The 12,708-nt window shown below is 38.5% G+C and overlaps 1 protein-coding gene across 1 annotated transcript in view; it reads right to left on the reverse strand.

Annotated features, from left to right (window-relative positions):
• Nucleotides 1-12,708, reverse strand: part of DNAH11 (dynein axonemal heavy chain 11) — a 305,641-nt gene that overhangs the window by 166,795 nt on the left and 126,138 nt on the right. The window contains exons 37-42 of the mRNA XM_069462413.1: nt 9,915-10,007; nt 8,290-8,484; nt 7,372-7,449; nt 5,047-5,183; nt 2,906-3,056; nt 1,735-1,883 (exon numbers count right to left, since the gene is read on the reverse strand). Of these exons, the coding sequence (XP_069318514.1) occupies nt 1,735-1,883; nt 2,906-3,056; nt 5,047-5,183; nt 7,372-7,449; nt 8,290-8,484; nt 9,915-10,007 (803 nt within the window). The remainder of the gene's footprint in view (nt 1-1,734; nt 1,884-2,905; nt 3,057-5,046; nt 5,184-7,371; nt 7,450-8,289; nt 8,485-9,914; nt 10,008-12,708) is intronic.

The following is a 12,708-nucleotide window of genomic DNA, read 5'->3' on the forward strand; positions in this document are numbered from 1 at the left end:
GTAATAACAAGGAATGGTTCTTGCTCCTATGCCTGCAGGGACAAGAAAATGAAGGACTACTAGAACCTGGAAGGAAAGAATCTTAGGAAGAGATTTCAGAGGAGCTGTGACCTGCAGTTGAGGAACGGAGCCATCCTGATGTGGCCCTGCTGGGAGGGAGCCAGGGAATAAGTAGCCTGACCTCACTCTGCTCTCTCCCTCCCATTTCCTGCCAGGACTGAGCATTGGTCAAGCCAACCAGAAGCCAGAGGGCAAGGAGCCCACTGCTGTAGTCCTTGTAGACCAGCTCCCGGGGCAGAGAGCAGGGTGACAAGGATGGAGATTGCATCTGGAGGGGTAAATAGATTTCTGACATGAGCAGCATGCCAGGCACAAGCATGTGTTCACCTGCAGAGTTCACAGGTTCCTGCAGTTCAGAGTGGAAATATTGGCTGTGACAAGTGACCAGAAAGTATAAGCATTTGAAGAGTAAGCAAGTGGGCAGAATAAACTTGCTCTAAATCAAATCATTGCTACTGTTATGTATGCATATTTTTATATACACACATATATAAATATACATATGCTTATTAAATGATTTATTTATAGCTATGTGTCCCATATAAGCTTTATTATTTATTCACTCATCCAATAAATATTTACTGAATTCTTAACATGTTAAAGATGTATGAACAAGGTAATGTCTGAGTAAAAATGACAAAGGGATCCAGGTGCTAAATTAATTATTTTAAAATCAGCCTAATGAGCTTTAAATTTAATTAATTGCTAATACCTTCCTCAGATGATCATACAAATATTTAGCTTTTTAAAACTAAGATAAAAAGAACTATTCACAGTAAAAACAATCTGATTAAAAAGTGGGCAAAGGACTTACATAGACATTTCTCCAAAGAAGATATACAAATGGCCAATAAACACATGAAAAGATGCTCAACATCACTAATCATTAGAGAAATGCAAATCACAGCTAGATACCACATGAGATACCACCTCACACCCATTAGCATGGCTACTATCAAAAATGAAACAAAAGCAAGAAGATAACAAGTGTTGGTGAGGATATGGGGAGACTGGAATCCTCATGCACTGTTGGTAGGAATGTAAAATGGTGTAGCTGCTGTTTCTCAAAAAGTTAAAAATAGAATTAACATATGATCCAGCAATTCTACTTCTGGGTACAAACGTCAAAAGAATTAAAAGCAGGGTCTCAAAGAGATATTCGTACACCCATGTTCAAAGCAGCATTATTCATGATAGCCAAGAGGTGGAAGCAACCCAACTGCCCACTAATGGCTGAATGGATAAATAAAACGTGGTACATACATACGACAGAATACAATCCAGCCTGAAAAAGAAAAGCAATCCTGCAATATGCTATAGCATGGATGAACTTTGAAGACATTACGCTAAGTGAAACAAGCCTGTCCCAAAAGGACAAATACTCTATGATTCCATTTGCTAGGTACCTAGAGTAGTCAAATTCATAGAGATAGAAAGTAGAATGAAGGTTGCTAGGAGCTGGAGGGAGAAACAGAGAATTATTGTTTCATGGGTACAGTTTCAGTTTAGGGAGATAAAGTTCTGGAGATGGATGGTGGTGATGGTTGCACAACAATGTGAATGTATTTATTGCCACTCAGTACATGCAAAAATGGTTAAAATGGTAAATTTTATGTTATATATATATTTTACTACAATCAACAAGAAGTTTTTTTAAAAAAAATCAATACTCACGGATTCCAGCCCAAGTCTTGTGGGTTCACATATAGAATACCAGCTCTGGAAACAGTCGCTGGGGTTGCCGTCCTTAGGTGATGTGTCTCAAACAGAAGCCTCATGCAGGGCGTGAGGGCTACGCGCTCGTTGCTGGCCAGGGTCAGCACCTGGAACAGCAGCAAGCAGGCCAGCTGTCAACCGGGAGCAGAAGCACCGCTGCTAACATACCTACTGCAACAACAAACAGTGCCTTCCCCCTGGCAGAAGTGCCAAAGGCTGTGCCCTCACCGTCCTGAGTGAGGAGTGCAGGCTGAATGAAGTTCACCCCGAGGCCCCCTGACTGACCCTTGAGGAACACAGTCGCCTAAATGAGCTCGTGAATGCCAACCTTTTAATAACTGTGGTAATTATTACTAAGCCAAATTATAAGACATTCGTTCTAAAAGTTGATTACATGAAAAGGCCTGAATACCACAGAAAATAAACTCTCTTTGGAATCTGAAATACCACAATTGTCCTATAGAGACTCATGCAAGTATAAAGATCTCAAACCTGTAGTTTATGATGAACAATGGTCTTGGTTCAGAAAGTAGTAATTACCGTTAGTTTAAGGTGATTACTAAATCTATCCTGGAGTAACGATGATTACTGATTTCTCTCTCCTGACCCCAGCAACAGACCCTGTGTTGCAAACGCTGTCTCACAGACCTGTACTATGCACCAGGAATGCCGGATGAATCACGGCAGAAGCTTGAGAAAACATTTAAACTCAGTCTGTAGCTATAGGAACTGGTTCATTTAAATAGCTAAATTTCACCAATTATCACATGGCACAAACTCATTCTTTTATTGTCTAAGTATTCCATATGTAATCAAAGATGATATAAGATGTAATAAATTCAAGCCCAGCTCTTAGAAAATGGTAAGACGTGTAAACTAAATTCTTAGACATGTATTTAACCCTCATTAAAGACAGTCACATTTATACAGGTGAGAAGAATATAGTCCCTTAAATTTTTTAATGGTGAAATTAAGAGCATTATCAGGAAAGTGGCACTTATCAAAATAGTGATTACATAAAGAATATCAGGTTAATGAGTAAAAATTAGCATTAACATCAATGAAAGAATGGAGCTCTTAAAGCACTCAAGACGTTATGTTTAAGGTCTAGCCCTAAAGTATTATTCACCTTGTTATCATCCATGACGGTGTTTAGTGATTCAATCCACATGGGGTCAATGTCTCCATCCAGGACTATCCATTTCGGTCCATCATGCGCAAGATTTGCTTGTTCTCGCAGAATGAATGAGAAGAGACCTATAAAATAAGAGTAAACAATACTGGTATATAATGGAGTTGAGTGTTTATTTCTAAAATGAATTTGTATTATTCTTCCTGGAAGATCTTTTATTAACTAAATAAAAGTAATTTTGCTGCCTCTTTCTTGTGGGTAGTGTCTAACACCTTTAGAGCTACACGTGGGCCCCTGATCCAGCTCGATCATTTACCAAGGAGCAAGATTCCCCTCCCTGAGAACCATCTTTAACTTCCCTGACCGAGCTCCCCCGTATGTCAAACAGAGATAATCAAACCTTCTTTCATGAACAGTTGTGGGAATTTACAGAAGGTAATGTACTAAAACTCAAAACTTAACACCAAATGAATACATTATTCTTTCTTCATGCACATATGTTCAGTATCTATTTTAGATCAAATATTAGTTTATTTCACCTTTCTCCATTTTTCTGTAACAGTTTTCAAGGGCCATAATTCTAAAGCTAAAGCACCCACGAGCACTATACATCTCTTACAGAAATTTGGTCACGGGGATATTAAGTTATCATGACTTAAGAAGATGTATAGACAAAAACATTTTAAATCCATGGTCCTTTTTTCTATTACTACATTCCAAAATATTGTGTGTGTTACATGGCGTATTTAATAGTTGATTTTTCAAACTCAAGTATATATACCATTGTGACCAAAACTGTTTTAATACAAATATATAGAATATCTCCTTTCTGAAGTATTTTGTGCCAAAGTAAGTGACAACATCTAGCGGAACCTGCCATCATGATTCATAAACAAGCCAGTAACATTTTCTAATGGTCACTGATGTGAACAGCTTCCAAAGATTTGAGGCATAAACAGATATAGTTCTCTCCCTGCCACAGTGCTTTATAAAAAGACAGAAGCTGGGCTGAGAGAGTAAAAATTGTCCCACAGATAAAGGAAAGAGAGTACACAAGATGAGAGGATGGACAAGGATGAATGGTATCCTTCTTTAGATACAGTCACCAGGGAAGTCTTCTCTGATGTGACATTTGACCAGACACTTAAATAACGTAAGCCATGAAGGCATCCGGAGAAAGAGTGTTGCCCATGGCAGGAATGTCAAGTGCCAAGGCCTCGTGATGGGAAGATGCTTGGCAAGTTCAAGGAAGGGCAAGGAGGCCAGAATGATGGATCACAGTCAGTGAAGGGCAGAGTGCAGGAAACTAAGTCAGAGACGGTAGTGGTGGTGATCAGGGGTGAGGGTGGGACAATTATACAGAGCCTTGTAGGCCATGGAAAAAGGCTGGATTCTAAGGGTGCTGGGAACCCAATGAAAACTGAAAGCAGAGAAGTAACATTTGAAAGGATCCCTCTGAGTGCTGTATGTAAAACGAACTGCAGGGAAACCACTGGGAGCAGATATGACTATGGTAGCCCAGGAAGGTGGTGACAGTGGCTTGGACTAATGTGGTATCTATGGAAAAGGGAAGGACTGGAATTCAATATATATGTTAAAGGTGAAGCCTATAGGATTTGAGGTTGGATGTAGGGCGTGAGAGGGAGAGAAGCCTCAAGGATAAGGATGAGGCCAAGGTGAACCTTGGCCTTACTGAAATAGGAAGTCTTAACAGATTGTAATAAAGGGATCTGTTTGTCTACAGATACTTCCAGGGCAGGAAACATGCCCTATTGACTTTTGTCCCTGGCATCTAGAATAACACCTGCCAGAACTTCAGAGTCTTGCATCAGGTACTGTATAAATGCTTCCTGAGGCATTCATGCCGATTCTCTCCTGAGTTACAGGGAGCCCCGACATAATTGATGCGGGATAAGATACACAGCTCTGAGTACAGATCTGCTGAATGCAAATCAAGTACTTATTCAAATCTAGTTTTAATTTATACATTATAAATGCTGTTGTGATCTGCTATATTTCCAATAATGCCAACACACAAACAGTAAATCTGTGACTATGACTAAAATTGGCTTGTACTGAAAAACAGCTTTCTGGATAGAAAAAAAGAAATTTTTAGCACCTCAAAAGGGAAATACTACTTGCCATCTTTCCATTCTCGGGTAGCATGATGTATGAAACCAAAGAGTTCATCTGTTGTCACAGCTTTAGGGTTTAAGTCATTCCAAACGGGTTTCTGTTTCATGTTAACATATGTTCGGTTCAGTGTTCTCAAAATCTGAGAGGAAGAAAGAAAGAGGCAAAAAAAATTAATACTAATGTAAGCTAAATGGAAAGGAAAAGATTTCTGAAGGAATTTCCTTATTCATTATACGTTCCTAGATATTCTGTGTGTACTAAGATTGAGAAGGGGAAAAATGCACATCTGTGCACTTCCATTACTATCTTGAAAAGTTTCATCCCACAAAACCTTAGGGAGACACAATCGGTTCTCCTGATTCTTTGAACCATTTAGACTAAAGAAAGTTACTTTATCATTTGGAATTTTTAACCATGTGTGCAAAAGGAAGGACTGTATTTAAATAAGCATTTGTGTTCATGCTTATAAAATCTACTCTGCCTGAATTATTAAGATCAGTTGTTCTCAAAATGTAGCCTACACCAGAACTGTCTGGATGGAGGGTGTTAAAACACAAATTCCTGGGCCCAATCTCGGAGTCTTTAATTAGAAAGGTGGGGGGTGGAAGAGGCTGGTAATCTGCATTTTCAACAGGGGCCCAGGTGATGCCAATGATGCTGCTCCAGACATGCTTCCAGACCTAGTGACTGGGAGCAGCGCTTCTCAGCAGGAGACTGTCTTGACTGGGGGGACGATGGGATGTGCTTCTGGGCACCGGATGGGTAGAGGCCAAGGAGGCCGCTAAATATCTTACAGAGCACAGGACAGCCTCCTACAGCAGTCTTATCCAGTCTAGAATGTCAGTAGTGCTGACACTGAGAATCCTGATCTAGATAATTGGGGAAAAGCAGCCCTGAGGAGAAGAGCTCAGGAGCGGGCATGGGCATTTGGTACATGTTTGTTTAATTCCTCAACACCTTAACCCACATATCTGCCCCAAGGCTGTCTTTGGCTTTCTCTGAAAAGCCATAGCTTTTGTTTTAGATATTTATCAGCCTGACCTACTCACAGAGGATTTCAAGAACTGATAAACAATTGGCAAATACTTTGGAATGACAAGGTACGAAATAACATAGCCCTGAGCTTCCATGCTCTAGTTATATCAGCTTAAGTACATGTTGAATAGAACAGAAGGGGTGAAGACTAGATGAAAGAAATTAAATGCCTTAGGAATATTAAGCTTATATTTTTAGAAACCATTAATCTACTGGAAATAATAGAATTTAATTTTATCCTTCCTTGAACCATGGCCTACATCTGAAACTTACTCTAACGAAATAATTACAGGTCTATCAGTTATCTACTTTAATATTTCAATTATTATATTTTTCACTAGAAAAATATCTAGATACAGGCTCCCTTTACAATTGTGCCACTTTGGGTTCTGATCTAAATACTGGCATGTTCTATATACACCCATGCTCTAAAATCTCATATGCCCATTCTGATTATTTTTAGTTGTTGGCTACCAAATATGTTTATACCCAAGCATCCTGAATTAAAATGCATGCAGTTCTGCATATACCGTCTGCCAACCAAGAAAATAAGTATGTTGCCAGGACTGTCAGTAAGACCAAACAAAATCAAGCAGTGAACTAAAAATGGGGATAATAATACCCATAGCATATCATTGTTGTGCAGAGTAAATCATATATAATGTACCTAGCACAGCACATAATAGGTACCTAAAAAATGTGGGTTTTGCCATCTCCTTTTCTTTGCAAGTTTTGTTTTGGCCCTATGGAGGGGCTATATTTCTGAGGGAGTACTAAAGGAAAATATATTTTTTTTTTCTTAATGATATGGGAGGGGGAATCTAGGATGACTTAGAAAAGATAAGAAAGTAGTTTTGATAAATGTAGATAGAGCCAATCAAATCCTGCAAGACAGATATCTTATTCCACAGTCTCTTAATATGTTTCTCATTGATAAAAGAATCCAAATATAATTATATAATTATATATCCACGGTGCATAGAGTCGAATAGCAAACATATAAATGCATGAGTAGGATACTAAGTATCTCATGTGGAAATCCCAATCTTGATCCCGGCTTACTTTTCCTATGTGAATGCAATGTTCTATTTGTTTCTCATTCTCCCCCCTTCCAGTATAAAGAAAAATAATGTCAATTGATCAAACAGCAATATTAAGGTCTCAGATTCTAATCCAAAATTATGGTTGGCTTCACTGAAGGGAACTATTTTAAATAGCATTGAAAATAGGCCAAAAAAGAAAAGAAAAAGTGTTCATTCCATGGCTGAAAACTATGAAGCAATTTTCTATACCTTGCTCTTCCCGGTGCCTGCATTCCCAACCACAAAGACAGAGTGCCGCACAGCCAACAGTTCCTCCAGCTGAACAACCTGCAGAGCAAACAGCCGGTCGCTGGTTTCCTTTAACGAACTGGTGACAAAAACGCAACCTACCCATTTTTGCCCAATTCTTCCTTCCTTACAACTCAAGCCAGCCCCCACTGACAACAGCATGTTCAAGGAAAGTTAAAATAGACCACAAGTGCAAAGTATAGTTTCTCCTGCATCTCCCTCATAGGACACAGAGAAGAGAATAAAGTAAAACCATTACTTTATATAGTACTTGATACATGGCAGGGGTTACTTACAAAACATCAGTGACTCTTTATGAAGTTTTGGACAAAAACAGTATATAGCCAATTACTATCTACAACTGAGTAATGATTCATACCCTATAAAGTATCTAAAATGGATATCATATTTGTATTTTAATGCCTAATGCATTCACTAAACTCAAATTGAACATTAATATGCACCAGCCTTTGATATGTCAGATAATATCTTCCAAAATTATTCTCATACATGCTGATATTCTTCCCCCATTAAAAACATGCACTAATGATTTTACTTCCAATGTTCTCTAAAAAGGAGAGGAAAACAAAATAAATATTTGGTGCATGTCACGAAAAAGAACCAAGACATTTTATAAACTAATTAAAAGTATGCTTACATGTAAAACCATGCTTATCTATGTTTTCACCTTCTCACAGAATGGGACTACTCAAAATATTTACCTACATTTACTTTAGTTAATACAGCCATGTTAAAATGCTCGAAAGCATATATTAAGATCTTACTAAGGTCAGTGTAATATTAATATAAGTTAATGTCTTGGTTTAGTATCACTTAAGGACAGTTATTTCCACTGCTAATCCCAAGGGCTGCTTTTACTTTGAGAATAAAGCTCTCTTCAGGCTGCAGGCGGAGCTCCAGGGTAGACTGCCTGACCATCTGTTCAAAGTGCAGCTTCCTACTCCGGGGCACATCCAGGGCTGGAAACAGGTCACCAACCAGACCCAGAAACACTGGGATGTCGTCAGTCACTATTTTAGGCATATTGAAATCCCTTAATGCTCTCATGAGTACCTAGAAAGGAGAACAGAAAACACTTCATTGAAAAGCCAATACAAAGTCTAACAAACAAAGAACTAAAGATGATATTTTTTATATATCTTTTTTTATTTGTATACATTTATGGGGTACAAGTGCAATTTTGTTACATGGCTATATTGCACAGTGGTGAAGCCAGGGCTTTTAGTGTGTCTGTCACTGCAGTAAGGTACACTACTGTAGCCATTAAAGACGTTATTTTTAATCTTCCTGTCTAAAGCATGGGCTTTGGCGCTGTTCTCTATTAGGACGGCATTCTATCTAAGGGGAGGTTAAATGTTTAAAGTTAACATAGAAGAACATGAGAAAGCTGAACTGAAACATGGACAAACCTCAGAAAGAGGTCAGCAAGGAGGCCTTTTTCCTTCCTGCCAATAATCTGTTTTGATTTTCAGAAAGGGTCTCAGGCCCTTCTCTCCTTAACACTCAAACTCCAGAACTTAAATCAATCCAGCCTATCAGATCCTTTTGTTCAAAGCACTCTGAAAATCTCAAAATGACAATCTTAAAATTTCGAGTTGGGGTTTTTGTTCCATACTGGCTGTACACTGAAGAGGGCTTTAAACTTCAAAAGCAGTCATTCAAACACCAGGACGATTTTTACAGAAAGAGCTAAGCACTCCAACAACAATAACAAAATAATAGGAGGATAAAAAAATAAAAGAAAATCTTGACCTAACCATAAGTTGTGACTAAGACGAAGAGAGAGAAATATTGGAAAAGTGGAAAAACACATAATAAATATCCCTTAATATAAAAAGTCACTCACAGAATAGGTCCTATTTTTTTCCTACTTAAGTCAAAATATTGCATGTATATACATAGGGATGCATATCCATTGCTCTCACTACTTATTTAATTGGAAAAAATGCATGATGTGCCGTTATCATCTCTTTCCAGGAGAGAGAGTAGAATATTTCCCTAGTAGCTCTGAACAACCAACCAAGTATTTCGCACATGTCAGGCAACCAACCCTCCTGTTCCATCCTTCACACCCGTCTCAGGTCCCATGAAATGGATGTACTCTCTCCCATCAAGCTATATCTTCACCGACTTCAGGATTAATATCCCAACTCAATTAATCAGATTTTCTAAATGTTCCTCAGAGGAAATCAAACCATGGTTACTGAACTATTTGATTATAACTGCTAAATACTTTTTGTGTCTGATATTTGAAAAGTACTTAAATCACATTTTCTTTTTCAGATTCATATCTTTGTACTCAAGAGCACTTGTGACCTCTACTAACATAAGAAATGCCAGTCCTCAAAATATTCTGCATTAACAATAGATGTTATGGTTTTTAAAAGTCATGCTATGTGTGCCCCACTATCCAGGTATGTACTTTCATTTATAGGAAGCCGTTTAGCTACTCACTCAACAAAATCGTATTAGCACTGCAGTACCTGATCTTCGGGTCTGTTTTTATCTCCTCGTTTCAGGGAGCCAGCTACAACCAAGACAGATTTAATAGCACGAAGTCTCCAATCATAATGGTCCTAAAATCAAAACATAGGTTTATTTTCTCAAGAATTTTATGAGGGAATAAGATTCTCATTCCAGAAGTGAAAGCTGAAAGTTAAAAGAGTTGATAAATACACACTTTAATGACTCAAAATAATATTTTCTTCTCCTCTTTAAAATTGTGACAATCATGTCCCTGTAGCGTCCTCCTGCTTCTTTTGCCTGTTTTTCTGCCTCCATCAGCAAGTCTCTTCTATCCATAGGATATAGTGCAGCCTTTGCCCACGGCGCCATCTGCCTCCCATTCTTTTCTCTCAATAGACCTGCTAAGTCAGGAGCTCGACTGCTTCCAAGCAGAAGCACATTCTCCAGTTGTACACCTGGGGCCCTGGTATTCTTCCACCTCTTCCCAGGCTTCGCTCTCTAATTGCCCTAATTACTCTACCTCTTAATCACTCAGACACTCCTGCCCTGATGCTGGCACTTAATATAATAAAAGCTGTATTATTAAAATTCAATTATAAACCAGTACCTCTTAGAGACTCCCCCATTATCCCTAATGAAGACTACTCCCACGGCTCCCAGCTCCTGCAGCTTACTCACTGTCTTCCAGTTCTAGTGGGGTAGGTGCTCAGCACAGGCGTGTCGAATGTGAATGAACTCATTGCTCACATGTGACTGGCTTTCCATCTCAATCCACACAGTGGATTTCCATCTCAATCCACACAGTGACCTTTCTCTCAAATGTCTCTCAGCTGTGTCTGTGGGACAGTCACTTTCCTCTTTAGAGCTTCAGAATCATCATTTATAAAAAGGCAGATAGAAGTGTCCACCTACTTGATAGGTGGTTAGGAGTAAAATGAGTTAATGTAAGTGCAGATGCTTTGTGGGCAGTGCAACAATACATACGTATATAAATACGCCATTTAATCCATTAGTGGATAATAAAGTCAATTTAGTGGGTCATGACCATCATTTTTGTTGGTAATAAAATAGAGCTGAATGAAATGAAAAACAAGTGTGATGAAAACAGTAATGGTAAGAAGTGTTTGGCAAAAAAATGTGTGGTTTGCTTGTGCATGTGTGTATGTGCATGTGTGTATGTATGAAATCTCCATAGAAAAAGTGTCTTTTACTGTGGGTCATGGTAAAAGTCACTTGAAAGCCACTGATGCAGAAGTAGACTGGGGCTTGAGGAGGGAAAGAGAGGGGGAAGATCCAGAGTTTGGAGGGCCAGGAGAACGGAGGGGTTAAGTCATTACAGTGACTATTCAAGGAGATGATGCAGAAGAAATTCTGGACACAGATTTAAGAGGATTTGGTGAACTTCCTAAGCATTTAAATGTTGCAAACACCTGCCCAAATGATCTTCACTGTTTTCATTATATCATTCCATTGGTCAAAACTGTACTGATTTCTGTCCCAAATCCATCCCTGCGGCACAGGAAGGTATCAATGAACTGTGTTCCTAACTCAGTTCTTCTGTGCTGGCCAGATTTCTTTTCTCTCATCTCATTCATGACATTTCTCTGAGTTGATGAACTCTTTCCTTCCCTGTTCTGCCTTTACTCCCAACACCATCCTCTTGTAATTGGCTATAGGTGTCCTAGAAGGATTGGAAAAAACCAAAGTCAAATCTTGCCCCCACAAGTTATTAGCTATATGGGCTTTGGACAGGTTGTTTCACTCAGTTTCCCCATCTGTAAAATAGGGCCAATAATAGCAAACTCACAGACCTGTGAAGATTTTAGAAATGTAACTCATGATACCTGTTCAATAAATATTGTTTCCTTTCTTCCTTGAAAACTCTGGTAATCTTTTCATCCTCCATTTTCTTCCAATTTTTCTTTCATGTAAACTGAATCCCCTAAGTTCTCTGAAGTCAGAAATCTGGGTGTTTGCTTCATTTGTTTTGGGTCTTTCCCCATTCATCATGGTGAGCAATAAGCACATTACTTGGATATAGTAGATGCTCACTAAGTGTTTAAATATTACTAGTGGAAACAAATACAGTTGCAACACCACATTCTCCGGATTCAATGACATTTTTTCTTCTGACCTTTTCCCATTATAAAATTAAAATGGGCTCAGTTAAAAAAAATCTTATAAAAATAAGGAATAAAATAACAATACCCATAATCTTACTATCCAGAGAAAAGTGTTAAAAATCACCATCTCTCCTCCAAATGTAAATTCACAGTTATTAAAAGAATAACACAAATTTCTCCATTCCATATCTTACCCTCATAGTGGGCAAGTTAAAATGCATACGTCTGGCAGTGCAGGTGACTGTGGCTGCAACTGTGGTACTTTAATACTTTCGCTGTGGAACAGCTGCAGAATAATGTCACCAGGAAATAATGAAAGGTCATCAAAAGACCAAGTGACCGCAAAGCTAAATTTAAACATACTGATGCTGACACATATGTAAATTTTGTGGTACATCAGCAGCTTCAGTGAATCTGCAAGAAGCTTACGACTGGGGAGTAGAGAGTGTATAAGTGTGTAAGTCTGACCCATTTCAGAGATGAAATTACAGAGTAAAAGTAAAAAAAAAAAAAGAAAAAAAAAGCAAACCCTACATTCAACTAAGGGATTACCAACAAATAAGAAAAATTTTAATTTAACATTCCTTGAGATGTTCTTCAGAAAATCAGCCTTATCTCACTCTTATGAAGACTCTTGCCCTCTCTCACTAGAAAATAATATTCTCACCACGAATAGGAGGCAACATAA

This window comes from Eulemur rufifrons, chromosome 29 (assembly GCF_041146395.1).
Source record: "Eulemur rufifrons isolate Redbay chromosome 29, OSU_ERuf_1, whole genome shotgun sequence".
NCBI lineage: Eukaryota > Metazoa > Chordata > Mammalia > Primates > Lemuridae > Eulemur > Eulemur rufifrons.